We start from the raw sequence: 17524 nt of genomic DNA on the forward strand, positions 1-17524 counted from the left end.
TTATTCAAAAACCTTGAAGAAGGGGAGAGGTAAGGGCGAGGAGGGCTTTATTCCTGAAGCTTGGCCCCAGGAAGAGCTCACGGGCTGGGAGTTCTGCTGGGCCAGTCCAGCTTCTCCCTAAACTTGCCCAGCATGTCCTATGAATAGAGAAAGCACTGTGAGGCTTAGATGATGTCTTTAGATTGGAATTGGAAGCCTGAGAAGTAGGATTCCTCTGTGGGTTGGCTTGAGGATCCTTTAGGTTCCGACTCCTCTGGCAGCAGTCTGAGATCAGAAATGGTGCAGCATTCTGACCATTTAATTAATTCAAAACATCCTCATTCTCATTTTGAGGACATTATTCCATCTAATTATTTTTTTTTTCCAGTCTGTCCATTTGGAATGAAAAACAAAAGAATAAAGCTTAATGCCAGCATTTCTCAATGTCTCTCCAAAAAACGTAACTCTGCACTAAATAAAGCCTGGTAATTCAAAAGCAAAGCACTAATATATTCAGCATAAAACAGACAGAGGACCTAGAGCAATAATGACACCACTAATAACTAAAACAGTTATAACAATTAACAACAATTACAATGATAGAGAAGCTAATGGGTATGATCACAGCATTTAAATTGCTAGCAGAGCTGAGAGGGACTTTTTCTAGAGGAAAAAAAAAAGGGCAGCATCTTATTTTCTTTATCCCACATAAGGGAAGCTGTGCTCCAAGCAAGCAAACGTCATAGGAAGAAAGGCAACAGACTAACCTAAAAAAATATACTGTTTTCCTTTCATTTCTAGGTTTTTATTGCAAAGCATTTGTCATTCTACACTAACTTTTTTTTTTTTTTTGGGCCACAGCCGTGGCACATGGAAGTCCCCAGGCTAAAGGTTGAATCGGAGCTGTAGCTGTTGGCCTACATCACAGCCACAGCAACACAGAATCCGAGCTGTGTCTTACCTACTCCTCAGCTCATGGCAACACTGGATCCTTTAACCCACTGAGGCCAGGGATCAAACCTGCGTCCTCATGGATACCAGTCGTTACCGCTGATCCACAATGGGAAATTCTACACTGATTCTTTATATCTGAGGATGGTCATTTCTCCTATAACTAAAGGCTAAGTTGGTGCTCCTGTTTGACACAGTCAGTATTTGAAAATAAGCCTCCATGATGTGGAGAGTTCTAAGGTGAAAGGACCAGACATCTTTCTGGCTATGTTCTTTTCAGAGTTCATATGTCATCTTGAGTTTTTGTTTGGGGGATATTGGGTAGCTCCTGAAGTGAAGCTGTGACCCATACAGCATGTTGTTTAAATTTTTAGGATAAGCCAAAGGACTGTGCTAATCAGGCCCTGGGCATAATTACTTAACTGATTATGGAAAAGAAAGACAAAAGGAGATGACAAAGCCATTTCTTGCTGGAGCATGGGTTGGTGCGAAACGGACAAAAAAAGGCCAAAGCAGTGGCCTCCTGGAAGGCGGCTGGAATGCTCTGTAGGCCAGGCGAGCAAAGGCCACCATGTTCAATCCATTAAAGCAGACTCAGCTGGATACTTCATTAACTATTTCAGAAGGAAAGGCATAAAAAAACTGGCCAAGCTCCACTGACTAGGACACCAGAACAGGAAGAGCAACTGGACAATACCATTGGCTTCTTGTTTTCACAGCCCTTTAGTCTTTGAGTTTTGAAATTGCTATGGTCTTAAATGTTTTTAAGTGCAATCTCACAGTGAGGAACACTCACGGGTCCTCCTTTTCACCTCCTGTGCTTAAGTCGGCCAAAATCAGAGCTGGGTGATTGCCTGCCCATGTTTGGTCCTGGGAAACAGATTTCAAAAAGGAAGGGCTGCAAATACCTCTGCGGCGTCCCTGTTTCTTTTGTGTAATTGTTCACTCCATCGGCGGCCACTAAAGTGGAAAACGTGCCTCAGAGACGGAATGCTCATCTGCAACCATTTTTCTGCCCTGCAGAAATGACTGAACACACAGGCTCCTCCTTGGCTGAGTTTGCCCACAACTTCAGAGCAAAAACAACCTGTTTCAAGATCTTCCTTGGCTGAGTTTGATGGATCTGAGGATAACCTGTGCCTCCAGCTCTGCTTTTTATTTGACGGCACGCCCAAGCAAATGGCCAGTCATTTTCATAAAATGGCACAGAATGCGTTTTATTTTTGGTTACCTGGACATGCCTTCTCATGATAGGGAAGGGAGATAAGCTCTCATCACCAGAGATACTTCGTGTTAGACTGTTAGGCTGATGGGTTGGAATTCCGTGAAAATCTGAGGTGTTGAAGAGTCACTCATTAGCATAACCCTGTTACTAACAGTCAAGCTGTAAACCGAGCGCTTTATAGATTGAACAATCAATACTACAAGGCTGTGATAGATTTTCTAGGTAACAGAATAAAATAAAAGAAATTACATCTTACAGGGTCATTAACACCCAATCAGGATAAACTGAATTCCTTCTTCCCCTCTTCTGATAAAATCTTAGTTGGGCTTTAAAAATGTTAGCAATTCTATCAGGGAAAGAGCACAGCATTCCGGGAACAGCATCTCTGGCATAGTGAAGGAGAGCAGGTGGGTTTTGAGTTCCTGTCGTGGCGCAGTGGAAACGAATCTGACTAGGAACCATGAGGTTGCGGGTTCGATCCCTGGTCTCGCTCAGTGGGTTAAGGAACCGGCGTTGCAGTGAGCTGTGGTGTAGATCGAAGACATGGCTCGGATCCTGTGTTGCTGTGGCTCTGGTGTAGGCCAGCGGCTACATCTCCGATTAGACCTCTAGCCTGGGAACCTCCATATGCCGCGGGTGCAGCCCTAAAAGGACAAAAGACAAAAAGCAAAACAACAAGAGCATGTGGGATTTAAAGGTAAACCCTGCAGGCCATGCGATCTTCTAGGAGAAAATATTTCTCCTCCTCACATGGCATGTGACACCTGACTTGCCCAAGTGAACCAAAATGTGTAGCTTGCCTATTGCAGAAAAATTCATATTGTCCTGGCTTTTTCTATGCCTACTCGTCCCTCAGACCTCTCTACTTTATTGTTATAAAGCTAAGTGATGACATTTGGATGTTACATATTTGTTGCTGTTTCTATAGCTCCTTTGTAGAAAAAGCACTATATAAATTCAATAAATAAATAAGTAAACACCAATAATAAAAACTCCTGCCTCAGATTCTGCAGAGAGAGCGAAAAGCCCTCCTCTGTTTTTTAATCACTAAGTCACCAATCATTATAACTGGTGGGAAGTGTAAACCATAGAAACATATTTAGAGCTCACTGCACTTTAACACCTATTTTGGAGGCAGGAAGCATGAGGACAAAGCACTTTTTTTTTTTAAATTATATTGGAGTTCCTGTTGTGGCGCAGTGGTTAACGAATCCGCCTAGGAACCATGAGGTTGCCGGTTTGGTCCCTGCCCTTGCTCAGTGGGTTAAGGATCCGGTGTTGCCGTGAGCTGTGGTGTAGGTTGCAGACACGGCTTGGATCCCGCGTTGCTGTGGCTCTGGTGTAGGCCGGTGGCTGCAGCTCCAATTCAACCCCTAGCCTGGGAACCTCCATATGCAGCAGGAGTGGCCCAAGAAATAGCAAAAAAGACAAAAATAAATAAATAAATAAATAAATAAATTATAGCTACTAGAACAATTAAGAAACAAATCTCTCCTCACTCTTCAGATTGAACCTTAGCAAGAGCAGTGGAAGGAAGAAATGAGACAGGGGAGGAGTAAGAAATGGAATTTTTGGCTTTTGCCAGAAAACGGCTGCTTCCTGAAAGGATTTTGAAGTTGGCCGTAGAAAGCTTCTAGTTACTCCATCCAAGCTCTGACATGAAATGCTTCTTTCATACACCAGTGAGGGAAGTTGGTTGAGAAAAGACATATGTGGGACAAGGGTCGATCAGGAAACAGATTTTTGTTGTTGTTTTTGGAATTCTGTACAGCAAGTAGAACAGTCAAAAATACATTTCAGAATGGACTTAATCACACGGGTGAATTGTCATGAGAGCCTTACTTGAAGCTATACTAACGATCCTTTGTTATACTCGGCTCAGTTCTTTTGCTCTGGCTTTGGCAGGTGACTTCTTTCGCTTTGCTGCCTTTCCTCGCCTCAGGAAGAAGCTGGGTGTTTATGAAGTTGGGTCCTTCACTTAACCTGTTACATCTTCACTTCTCATGGAGCATGCACAAGGAAAGGGGCTTTGCTGAATAAGGAAGAGAAGAAAAGGCACGAGGAAAGGAAGAGAGAAGAGAATGGGGAAAAAGGGGAGGCTGGAGAAACAGAGAGGAAGCAGGAAGGGGGGAGGGAAGGAACTTCTAGGCTCAAGATTTCCAATGAATCTCTAAGAAAAAGTCAGCCAGTATCTAACTCAGCCACTTTGAGGCTCTGCTGATGGAATGAATGTCCTTGAAGTGGCCTTTGCAACACATATTCCTCTACAGACAATGACAGACTAGGCTCCTGGTCCACTTAAGGAAGCTTTCGAGGGGCTTCTGACCTAAGAAAGGATGGGCTCACTAACAGACTGAAGCATGGTTAACAGTCTGGGATGAATAAGATGTAATTTTGTATTCAATAAACCTGTTACATATTCATTTCCAAATGTGCCTGGAATCAAACCAGGCCATCAGAAGTCAGCATCACCAAGCAATTTTATCCTTCATCCTGCGTTCACTTTTCAGATCTGACACATTTCCATTCCCTTTGAACTTGCAATCTCGGGGCCTCTCAGACAGGAGACATTTCCATTCTTTCCATTCTCAATTCTCCAATCTCTTAGAGATGAGGCAATTCTGTTTTCACTGTACTGATTCAAGAAATACTGATAGGAAAAAATAAATACCTGGCTTGGCTTCCTACCCTCTCTAGGAGAAACCTAAGTTGTTCTGGGAACACTAATTACAAAGAATGAGTGGCTGCTTTTGTTTGTTTGTTTTGCTTTTTAGGGCCACACTCTCTGCACATGGAGGTTCCCATGTGGGGTCTAACTGGAGCTACAGCTGTCACCCTATGCCAGAGCCACAGCAACAACAGATTCTAGCCTCCTCTGTGACCTACACCACAGCTCACAGCAATGCCAGATCCTTAACCCACTGAGGGAGGCCAGGGATCGAACCCGAAACCTGATGGTTCCTAGTTGGATTCGTTTCCACTGCGCCATGGCCGGAAGTCCAAGGGTGGCTGCTTTTAAAGTTATTTCCCTGTTCAGTCATCTTCTTTGGGGCTCTTGAGCTCCACACACCAGTACCCTCTTAATTAGTGAGGCCAGTAATGTTTGTAGCCCGAGAAAGCTGCTTTCTCCAGTGGGAAGCCCGAATGTCCTCCCCAGCGCCTGTGCATTTTTGAAGCTCTCATACCTCCTTTTTGTTGCGTGCCATTCTCATCCTCTTCTAGACCAAGCTCTTCATCTGTGGGGATAGACACAACCAGCATTAGCAGTTAGTGGTCCATAGTCTGTTATTTGTACTGACAATCATCTTTCTCTGAGCTCATCACACTGTCTTTTTTTTTTTTTTTTTTTTTTTTTTTAATGGACACATCAGCAGCATATGGAAATTCCCAGGCTAGGGACTGAATCCAAGCCTCGGCTGCAAACCTACGCCACAGCTACAGCAACACAGGATACTGTGCCAGGCGGGGGACTGAACCCGAGCCTCTCACCTCAGTGACCCGAGCTGCTGTGGTGGGATTCATAACCCACTGCATCACAGCAGGAACTCCCACGCTCTCTTCTTTAAGGCAATAATTACCATGTTCTTTTTTTATACATATCATCTCTCATCTTCAAACTGACCTTCTCTTCCTTCTCTCCCTGTTCGTTCATTTCTAAGTGCTTACTGTATGCGAGACAGGAGCTGGAGATGCAGTGATGGACAAGACTGGCAGGGTACCTGCCCTTGTGGCCCTTTCAATCCACTGGATTATTCGACACCTATTTCTAGGATCTTAATTCTCTTCCTCACACCCTATTTCTCCTCCCCTTGTATAATTTTCTTCAAAATGTCTTACCTCCATGTAAGCATCCAGAGTTGGCGCGTGTGTGTGTGAAGCTGAGCACATGTTTAAACCCTCTGTGATTAATTAGTCCTTAAGGTATCATGCTTTGGTCAGCTATCACAGAAGCTGGTCATGTATGTAATTTTGTGTTCTTAGTACTGGAGACTTATAGGTATGTTTTTACTGTTGTTATTCAGCCTGCCTCGTTCATGAGAATGTAAGCTCCTGAGGGCAGCTGGAATGGTCTTTGAATTAATTGAGGCAGGTATGCAATGAATTCTAAGTCAATGCTATTGTCTAACTCCATCCAAGTGTCTACACAGTCAAAGCCACAACATGATTGGCCTAAGTTTCTTGCCTTCATTAATCTGTTTCATTCCAGACTTCATACTACCTGATAACATGGGAATTGAGCCTTTATCAAGAAAGCACGAGTACCAGAATCATATCAAGCTATTTTCTATGTGGAGTAAAATATCCGAAAATACACTTGCTATTCTCCTTTTCATCACTATCACCCTCTACGCACACACGCACACACACACACACACACAGAATGACTGGGGCATAAAAAGCAACACAATATTTTGAGGGCTACTACTCAGTTTCTTCTGGCCATATATACTCGTCTTTCTCTTTGTGGATTTTTTTTTTTTTGCCTTTTTTAAGGGCTGCACCCGCAGCATATGGAGGTTCCCAGGCTAGGGGTCCAATTGGTATAGCTGCCAGCCCATGCCACAGCCACAGCAACACCAGATCTGAGGCCTGTCTTCGACCTACCCACAGCTCAAGGCAACGCCAGATCCTTAATCCACTGAGTGAGGTCAGGGATGGAACCCGCAACCCCGTGGTTTCTAGTTGGATTTGTTTCTGCTGTGCCACAACGGGAACTCCTCCTTGTGGCTCTTAAGGCACTTAATTTTCTTGCTTCCCCATAGTTATGCCACAAAATGGAACTTTTGAGGAGATGGCCTTATATTTAAAGAAATGTAAGGTTTATAGGGCAACACGAGTTCTGGTAAGTCAGACTGGGGGAGGTAAACTCTAAGTTCATAACTAAGAAGAAACAGCTTAAGAATATGTTAAAACACAACAAAACATCAAAGAATTACAACTCATTTCATACACAAAATGATATAGCTCCCCTACAAAATTAAAATTAATACTGTTATTAGGATTGATACTTCGGGAAATGTCACATTACCGGGACTTCGAAATCTACGATATATCTTTAAAAACATGTACTGCCCTACATCTGCCCTACAAGATCATGGGAAAAGCACTCAGCTCCACTTAGCTCTATGCATGACCTTGCAGTAGAGACTCTCCCACACAGCACCTGTGGCACTCCCCCACCTCTCCGTGAGGGATAAAGATGTGAGACAAGAGAGGAGTGAAATCAAACAGCGGAAGCAGATCACGCTCAAGCAAACCATGTTAAACATCATTCTTTGCACACTGTCTTATTATTCGGCCACTTCCCTCCTTCCTCTGCTATGATCCTTTTCCTTTCTGACGTGGGACCAATGTCACAGGACTAAAAGCATTCAAAGAAGAACGTGCCTGTCCTCAGTTTTAGAGACACCCCGATAACCTGGACAGAGAACAGCTCTTTTGCTGATATCAAACAACTGAATCACAAAGACCAGCAATTTGCTGTGCTTAGGCACTTTTGCAGAGAGGGTTTATTCTACCTCTGCTGTCTGTGCCCAGATGTCTCTTCCTCCCAATTCTAATCAATGTAAATTGGGTCAGATCTCCGCTGTGAATTACAAATTGGATCCGAAGTTGGAAGGTCACGGTGCCTGCTCCTCCACCTCCTTCCCACCACCATTAGATGGGAAGCTACACCAAAGATCTTTTCTAAATAAATCAGACTTTATTGTAAAACTCGGCCACCGACGAGACATAACCTCATTAGCATTGATTTTAAAATAAATTATTGAAAGTGGCTTGCCTGCTCTTTGCATTTGTAAAATAGGAGAATGTAAATGTATTTGCAATGATAAAAATGAAAACTAAAACTGGATTCCTTTATCCTTTTGGGCACCAGCACTTAATCCAGCCATGATACGAAAATGGAAAAAATAAAACTGTTTTATGCAGTTCAATTCCAGAACAGATACTCTGATTTCCACAGTGCCTGTGGAGTTGCCTAGAAAGAAAGCAGAATGTTGGCCATAGATCTTGTATGCCATAGCATTCACCACCATTACTAAGCGCTGCAGTGATGGATGTGAATGGCGAAGCTCCAGTCCCATCTGCTCTAGCTAATGTCCTTCCCGGGTGGCTGGAAGTGGGCTGAAGTCAAGAAGCCTAGCTATGGATGTGAGCACCTGGGTGCTGTGCCTTTGAAAGAGTGAGTATGGCGGTCCATTACGGAGTAAAGAAAAGTGCCCATCACAGCTGGACGTTCAAGGCCCGCCTTCAGCACCTTCCCTGCTTCAGAGGCCACAACCCAAACAGAGAGGTGTACACTTTATCCCGGATTCTTTGATGAAATCAAATTGGTATCTTTGAAATTCCAAAGTCAAGAAAGTTGATTACATAGCAACAGAAAAAAAAAAAAAGGTTCCTTTGCTCACAAAATGGGATGGGTTAACAGCCAAATTTCTCATTTTTTGCATCTGTAAGGTGAGGCTTTAATTTTAAAAAGATTATTTTTAAATTGTTTAAGCTAAAGAGCTTGTTGAACTTCTTTTTAAACATTTTATTAGAGTAGCGTTGATTCGCTGGACTTCTTTATAAGAATATCATTAGGCATGTAGCATTACATCTACAAAAATACGTCTTCATTAAAGAAAGAATTAAAATTTATGTGCTAGCTCAACTTTAAACAGTAATAGATTATAATGGTCCTCGCTCCTAACCGGGCATATGGGACCCCAACCTTACATAGGCTTTAAACAAATTAACCACTAAAGATTACTGTCCACTTATTACATTAAATGCTCTACTTGATTCCCAAATATCTCTTCTCAATTGGGAAAAGAGTTGAGGAAGATTCTGTTAACTGTGCTGCATCACATGAACATGGAAGAGAACCATGGGGTATCACAAATGAGCATCGGTATCCAGAGAGTTGATTTCAATCAACACTCTTGGCACAATGTCAGGGATGCTAATGAGAGGCTGGGAGGAACAGGACACTGACACCCCTTCAGAGGCACAGAGAGGAGCCAGCTTCCCATGATACCTGGCTCCTTTCTGAAGTGCTGTTCTGACATCGGCTAAATGGAGGTAAGAAAGAGGGAAGTCACTTTTTCCAAATAAAGCAAAGTGACAGAAGCTTAAAAAATGCCAAATGTATCAATGTGCAGCCAGATGCCAAGGTGCTCTGGTGACAGATGCAGCAGAAATACAGAGAGACTCGAAGTGCAAAGGGAACATGCAAAAAAAGGAAATCATTCCGCAACACGCACAGGTATGTGATAAATCCATGGATGCTGCGGCACCTCTTCAGACGACATGGAAAAGATGAGCACGATGCTAATAACACATTTAATTCTCTGTTGTATAGTTGGTAATCACAACTGCTACCTCAAAATAGTTGCATCCTATTTCTGTGGTATGGTCTTGATATACAGGATATTAAACTCAATTTGTGCTAAGTGCAACACTTGCAATGCACAGAATTTAATTTCACAGATAATAATTGAGCACCTACTAATTGGAGGAGGAAGACCTAAATACAAATCCCTGTGGGAAAGGCTTGAAAGAGAGCTCAGTTCTAGATGAGTTTCCAGGAGGCCGTCCCTGAGGATACACAGTTGAGCAGAATGTGCAGGGTTTCAACAGGCTGAGGGTGGGTATTCTGGGTGGAAGAAACTGCACGATTCTGCTTTTGGTGCTGGGCTGGCCTAAAGCACAGTGTTGCTAGGGTCCAGTGTGCATGAGAGAGAGAAGGCCAGGACGCTCGGAGGGGGGCCAGATGATGGTGCTGACTCTTCTTCGAGGCTCCCCCCACGAAGTGCTGCTTTTCTACGACACTGGCAGTCGTGACTTCATAAACTTTGTATATTTGGTGTCTGCTTTTTTTCTTTCCTTAGACCTCCTACTATCTCTGTTTCTCCCTTCCTGTGGGTCTGGACAACTGTACGGGGGAAAAAAATAATTCCACAGAATGCTTGTTTCCATTTGACTCAAATTAAAAAAAAAAAAAAAAACACCAGTTATATGCTTTATTATAAAGCAATCTGGTTTCTGGGTCTATAATGACCCTCCAGGGTAGTGTGGGCAGCAGCGGAATGTGCACAGAAATTCCCAGGGAGGGCTCTTTGTCTCTCTTTCCATTTGCTCCCCTGCAATCTCTCTAGAGAACACAGCCAGATTCTGTTGCCACAGCAGCTGCTGCAAGGCCCCAGTTACTGCTCTTCAGTGGCCTCAGGTGCCTTTGCCGGATTCCAGGCTTGAGGCCCCAGACAAAGAGAAACCTGATAAACGCTGTCCTTTTATGGAATCTTGAATCCTGAAACTGGGACTGGGCTAGGCTGTAAAATAATTTGTGGGAGGGGTGAGAGAAGGCTCAGAAAAGCCTCCCATTTTCCACATATTGCTTTAGCTGTTCTTTGTTAGTTGTTCCCTCCAGTTTAATCTACTGCAAATGAGATCTTAAAAATCAAGGGCCCCCATGTTTTCAACACGGATGTTCAGAAATCCCCATGGATACCAACCTTGAAACCATATTATCCAAGGCTAACACTGTGGTCTTGGCTGCAAACCTCGAGTGCTCTGGTTTTCCCTCAAGGGAAGGAGAGGGCTAGCCACGTAGCAAATGCTAATTATCCCATGATGAATGTGATGTCGTACATTTAATTTGATGATCCATACATTATTTTGATTAGGAAAAAACATTTTTGTATTGACTTGCTATGTGTTACAGGCACTTTTTTTTTCAACTCGGAAGCCCACAGACTTCATATTCTGGAAGAGAGATCTCATGCGGCCTTCCCGTAGAGACAGTGAGGCTTGTGGAAGCCCCGTCCCAAAGAGGAAGGATGAACAGAATCATCAACACTAACGAGTCTCCACAAAGCCCATTTCCCTGTTACCATGAGACACCATGTTAGAGCCCGAGTTATTGGACTACGGATGGGTATGCAACATTAGCACAGGCCGACCTTACTGTTGACTGTCCCTCCACCCAGCACCTGTCCTTGCAGCAAAAATGGACCTGAGCAGAAGGCAAGATCCACATTCCATCTGCTCAGGATTTTCAATTTCACCTGCTTCACACATATCACTGAAAATGTCCAACCGGACTGTCTCAGGTCTGGTTGGCAGAGGTGTGGAACAAGCTGCTTCCCAATTCTTCAAGGAGGTAACACTTCCGATTTAAATACCACCAAGTGAATAAGAGCCAGCATTTACTGGATGCTCACTCTAGGCCAGGGTTCTAAGTGCTTTACACAAGCAGTTCTAGGCTTCTCACAGCTTTCTTCCCTCCTTCTTTTTTTCCTCCCTCCCTTCCTTCCCTCCTCTTCTCCCTCCCTCCTTCCTCCCTTCCTTCCTTCCTTTCTTTGATTCTTTCTTTCAAGTATAGTTGATTTACAGTGTTGTGTTAATTTCTGGTGTATAGCAGAGTGATTTAGTTATATATATATATATATATATATATATATATATATATATATATATATATTCTTTTTCATATTTTCTATTGATGTTGTTTTTTGGCTGCACCCGGAGCACATGGACGTTCCTGGGCCAGGGATCGAACCACGGCAGTGACGAGGCTGAATCCTTAACCGCTAGGCCACCAGGGAAGTCCTCTTTTTCATATGCTTTTCCATTATGGTTTATTACAGGATATTGACTATAATTCCCTGTGCTATATAGTCGGATTCTGTTGTTTATTTTATATATAGTGGTTTGCGTCTGTTAATCCCAAACTCTTAATTTATCCCTTCCCCATCCATGGGCCCCTTTGGTAATCATAAATTTGTTTTCGATCACAGCATCCCCTTGCGAGAGCCGCTATTGTTATCCCCATGTTACAGGTGAGAAAATCACACAGGGCAGAAAACTTGCTTGAGGTCTCCTAGCTAGCAGGTGGCAGAGCAGGTGCATCCTGACTTTGAGCCAGCACTTTTACCTGCAATACCATGCTGTGAGTCACATGCCACTGCTTGGCGAGTGGTCTTGTGAGCTGACGGCAAAGGAGAGACAGTGTCAGGATCCCTCGGTTCCTCCAGGAGTGGTCGTGTGGCATATGCAAAACTAACAGTAATTTCAGAAGCAACAAGCTGAGCAGCATGGACAGGAAGCTGGCTGATGGAGACGTGTGGCTGAAATATTCCTATCATAATGAAATGCCAATATATCCCACCTTCCATGCTGTCTCTAAAAACTGCGCTGGAAAGAAGCTTTGGGAAAGAACCTCTTGGCTGGGTACAGCACTGTCCTTTGGAAACATAGAAGCAAAGTTGGCTGCCGTTGCCCTAACCTATAGAAAGAGAGCCTACAACGTGGCCTTCCTTACTTTCGAGGGACAGTTGTGCGCAGAAGGTAGGTGCCTTTCCTTGAGAAAGCAGATCGGTCTCCAGGCCCTTAGAGTCCATTCCAGTATCCAAACTGGTGTAACCTGGCACTCTCAGCAATGTTGCAACGGCTGAGGGCAGGGTTTTAAGAGATGTGGGAAGGATGATTGTTGAAAAGCCAATCATACATTCATTGACCCGCCTGGGGTAAGGTGATGGTCACAAACTCATCTTTCTTTTTTTTTCTTTTCACAACCCCACCTGGGGCATATGGAAGTTACCAGTCTAGGGGTCGAATTGGAGCTGCAGCTGCCAGCCTGTGTCACAGCCACAGCAATACCGGATCCGAGCAGCATCTGGAGCCTACAGTGCAGCTTGTGGCAACACAGGATCCTTAACCCACTGAACAAGGCTAGGGATGGAACCTGCATCCTCTTGGATACCAGTCAGGCTCTTAACCCGCTGAGCCACAACGGGAACTCCTCATCTTACTTTCTGAGCCTCTTTCCATTTACTTTCCTTCGCTCTGTGTGTCTGAGCATCAACCCCCTCTTCCCTGCTCCTTTGAGAACCAAACGTGGTGCATGAAAAGGCCCGTCTTTGCTCCCCAGAAGGCTGGGTGGTTCTGTATGGTTTTTCCTGAGCACTCTTCACAGCTGTGACCCCAAGTGGCATGTCACCTGGATAGCTCCCGGAGCCTGGACAGGAGTGAGCAGAATGTGAGCTCACCAGGAAGACTCTGGCCAAGTTGGAGAGTACATCTCCTTCTAGAGAGTGTTGTGAATTAGATCCATTTCTGCACCCTGCTGTTGCAATGGAGCAGTCTGTGAAAGGGAAGATTCTCAGAGGAGCTGTGTTTTAATGTAGCAATTTGATTCAATTTTCCACTCTATAAAATTACCCATCACTGCTCGTTGCTTTCTAACAGACACCTTCACTCTTAATTTAACAATCCTATCGAATTCTGCCAGGGAAATTGGAAAAATTTATCACCTGTGAAATTTTATTTTCCTTTGGTTGTATCTGTTTTTGTAAAACTTCATTAACGACGATGACTTGCTGAGGAAATTATCATTTTTTTTTTAACTTCAGACACAAGAAGTGGCTCGACCTCAACCAAGATATCATTTGCATAATAAAACACAACAAAAAGGCTGTGGAAGTCGGACTGGCAGAGGCTGGAAATGCTGGGAGAAGAAGCAGGCTCTCCTTGCCGTGCGGGCGAGGTCCTAGCCAGGAGGAGACACGTAGCCCTGCTCCACTCAGGAAGCAATGACGCAGCTTCTCCCCCAAGGGAGAGATGATCGTGGCACTGACAGGGTAGGACCCTCTTCTTAAGAAGCCTTGAAGTGCAAGTTGTCTACTGGCAATGCTTTTTAGCCGCCAGCCCTGTCTTCAGGGGCCTAAATGTTAGGTTCACCTTAGTTCCTAGGTTCATCTGGGATTGAGGTTTAAATTGCTATAAATTTAGGCTTAACTTGAATTTCTCAGCAGAGCACTGAACTCCTGGCAAATTTCCACAGGAGAAATCTTTCTGAATGGACTTGAAGATTCAGCATTCCTGTGGTCTAACTACCTCACAATTAAAAGGCTCAGGCTTCGTTTTTGCACAGCCTGACCCCCACTGCGCTCTGTTCTGTTCAACAGCTGCTGTAACCCACACAGGAAGTGGCTATGAGGGAGCAGCAATGACTGCACATTTGTTGAGATGCCAGTTATCATGCCTTTGGAAGGAAAAGAAATAAGTACAGTAGACCCACCGCAATGATGGGCAGAGGACACACGTTAGGCTTGTTAGTAAGAGATGCCATTCGATTCCTGGTATATCTGGACCAGACAACAGGGCTTTACTGTGTTACTGAAAAGCCTTGTCAGCATTTATCTATATTTCTTCAGTCTTCTCATATCCTTCACCATTTTGAGGTGACTTTCTATTATTTTCACAGTTACATAAAAGAAGTTCAAACTAGACAGTTTTTTTTCCCCACTTTTTAGGACCACACCCACTGCACATGGAGGTTCCCAGGCTAGGGGTTGAATCGGAGCTACAGCTGCTGGCCTATGCCACAGCCACAGCAACGCAGGATCCAAGCCGTGGCTATGACCTATACCACAGCTCACGGCAACGCTGGATCCTTAACCCACTGAGCGAGACCAGGGATCCAACTCACATCCTCATGAATCCTAGTTGGGTTTGTTAACCGCTGAGCCACGAAGGGAACTCTCAAACCAGAGAGTTTTGATGAGTCACCCCCAAACTTGTAGTAAATCCATGAAAACTAACATGAGTATTCTTGATTCTTTAACCTCTTGACATGTGTAATAAATGATTTTCCATGTAAAATGAATCAATCCATCTTGCCCCCACAGAAGCGGGCATCTCCGGTGCTGGGAATCTCAGAGGCGCCACTGAAGCTTCCGTATATTCTCTCCTTCCAAGGTGTGGCTTCCTCTGGACTTGCTAAAGTTATACTCTCCTACCAGGTCAAGCGTTTCTAAACTAGGGGAAGATCATTAGAAGATGAGATCTCTCACCTGGTAAAACTTCATAAATATCATCTTCTTCTTTCTCCTCTGTGGGCTCTTTGAGCCCCATACTCCCAGGCAACATGATGGGTCTGCTTTGGGAACCGGAATTTGAGGAGTCAAAACCATCGATATCATCGTACATCTCTTCTTCTTCCTCCTCTCCCTCCTCCTCCTCCTCCTCACATGGAATGGTTAAGGAGCTCAGATCTGCCAGGGCAGAGATGAGAATGAATCAAAATCGGGAGAAAAAGAAAAGCAAAAGGCAGGGGAGGAAAGAGGGAGAAGGAGGTGGAGGGATGAGAATAAAACATGTCAGAGGAAAATGAAACACTAGGTTAAGTGCTGTTATTTCTAATGGGGGCCTTGGTGGCAGGAAATCTACAGAAAAGGCCAGACTAGCACTGCGTCAGGTTTAAACCATCAACATAAATCCTTCCTTGCAATAAAACTTGATCAGGATGAAGCAGCCCTGAAAAGTATGGGTGTGTGAATGAGCACATGAGGCGAAGGGAAGAAAATAGGCCAGAAGAGGAAATGCCAGCGTGCCTCGTGCTGCTCGTCAAGTGGAAAACTGGAAGGGTGAGTGATAGCCTGCGGTTCCCCAGGGCGAGGAAAGCCCAGGAACTATGGCGGTATCCAAAGGATCCCTGGGCTGTCACCTGTCCCAAGCTCATCCACTGCATGATCTCGCTGCGGAATTTCAGACAAGTCTGGGAAGAGAAAAGTGGGCAAAAGTGGAAGAGGAAGAGAAAGCAGGATGTGGAAAAAGATAACAGTACCACAAGACCAAATGGAATGGCTGAGCCATGTGGTGACCGTGTCCTTTTGCAACTGCACAGTCTGGCTGACCTTAAAGTGGGTCACCGCGTAGCCAATGTGGAGCCATCACAGCACGGGGCAGCACAGGGCGGGAGAGGAAGATTGGTTTTTTATTTTAGTGGGGAGCTGGGAAGGTTCATTCTCTGATGTGTAGTACAGAGTGCTCTCTGAAACCCTGCTGAGGGGCCTCTGCAGGCTGGGCAGAGGAAGGGGCCTCTGCAGGATGCTCTGGGGAAGGAAAGGATGGAGAGACATCCGACATTCATTTCAAAACACAATAAAACCGTTCATCTTGATTAGGCTTTTAATAAAGATTTTGCAACTCTTTTCATCTGAGTTCTGGTGCCACCTCATATGAGGAAGGGATCAAAGACACATCGGTGGCTTAAAACCATATGTTATTATTTTGTTTGTTTTAAAATAAAATGGAATGAATAATTTCTTCAATGTGGGATTCTGAAAGTACCACAGGGTACAGCTCAATAAAGCTGCTTGGAGTTTTATTGAGGTTTACACACTTAGGGGTATATTACACGCATAAATCCAAGGCACCTAGATGAGAGTGTACCCTGTAGTCTCGCCATCAATGTTCATGTTTGCCTAGTTCTAGTCTATTACACGTGACGCTCTTGGTAGATGCAATAGTTTGTTCTTGTGATAGCAAAGGCATAAACTGAGTAAAATAGGCAATTGTAATTAAAGCTCTGGTGCTTCCTTCTTTTTATCCACAATAAAATCTTACAGCAGAATAAAAAAAACGGAGATGAAAAGCCTTGGTGTTTTTAGGTTGATGTACTTCTCCTTAGGTCTTGGGCCACGTGCAAAGTTGGTGTTTCTGTCTTTCTGCAGAGGCCGGGTCCTGCCATGATGTATAGCATCAGGAGAGTTACCTGATGCCAAGTAACAGACACAAGGTTGGTTACTTCTACCTGCCGGGCCACTCCCAGACAAAACTTCCCGGGCCACTGTCACTGCTGTGCCTACAGGCTGGCCAGCAGAGGGTACTCTAAGAGCAGTCATTTAACATCTTCAGGCCAGGACTCTTCCCTTCCAAAGCAGGGAACATTTTTTCCGTGGCTTGGGAAACAGCAATTTGTTTTGAATGTCTAATGTTATTGAAGGCCACACAGATGAGTTTGGATTTCTATTTCCCACTGAGACTAAAACTGGGAGATTTTGGACACATCTAGATCTAGATGATGTGGGCATCGTGAATTTCCTTACCGGCATATAAGGGGTTAGGAGACACTGAATTCAGCTGAGCTGGTTTTCAGAACCTCCTTTTCTGCTGATTACAAATACGACAGACTTGCCTGTAGGTAGGTGGATGAGTTAGAATATCAGAGATCGTCTCCGGGTTGATGGTTTCTTCTCCTTCTGACTCATCATGGTGCTTTTTGTGGTTATCATATGAGGGATGTGTGATAGGGAGAAGGGGCAGATAAAGAATGAATCTATCTATCTATCTATCTATCTATCTATCTATCTATCTATCTATCTATCTATCATCTAAGGAATATATAACTTCAACTGCAAAAGCCCCCACATATTGTTTCTATAATAATGATACTTACCCTTTAACAAGAAACTTATTTGATCCACCCAGTCTCTGGCTTCAGCTGGATTAGAAGCTGTAAACTAGAGAAAAATTAGTGAATTACTTGATCACTTTCACTAAAATTTCCATGAATCTTATAGGGATGTTCAAGGGGAACAG

The 17524-nt window shown here is 44.1% G+C and overlaps 1 protein-coding gene across 1 annotated transcript in view; it reads right to left on the bottom strand.

Annotated features, from left to right (window-relative positions):
* SKAP1 (src kinase associated phosphoprotein 1) overlaps window positions 1–17524 on the bottom strand; it is a 308582-nt gene that overhangs the window by 27230 nt on the left and 263828 nt on the right. Inside the window, exons 8-10 of the mRNA XM_013979973.2 lie at window positions 17382–17445; window positions 14995–15195; window positions 5341–5391 (exon numbers count right to left, since the gene is read on the bottom strand). Of these exons, the coding sequence (XP_013835427.2) occupies window positions 5341–5391; window positions 14995–15195; window positions 17382–17445 (316 nt within the window). The remainder of the gene's footprint in view (window positions 1–5340; window positions 5392–14994; window positions 15196–17381; window positions 17446–17524) is intronic.

Source organism: Sus scrofa, chromosome 12, assembly GCF_000003025.6.
Source record: "Sus scrofa isolate TJ Tabasco breed Duroc chromosome 12, Sscrofa11.1, whole genome shotgun sequence".
NCBI lineage: Eukaryota > Metazoa > Chordata > Mammalia > Artiodactyla > Suidae > Sus > Sus scrofa.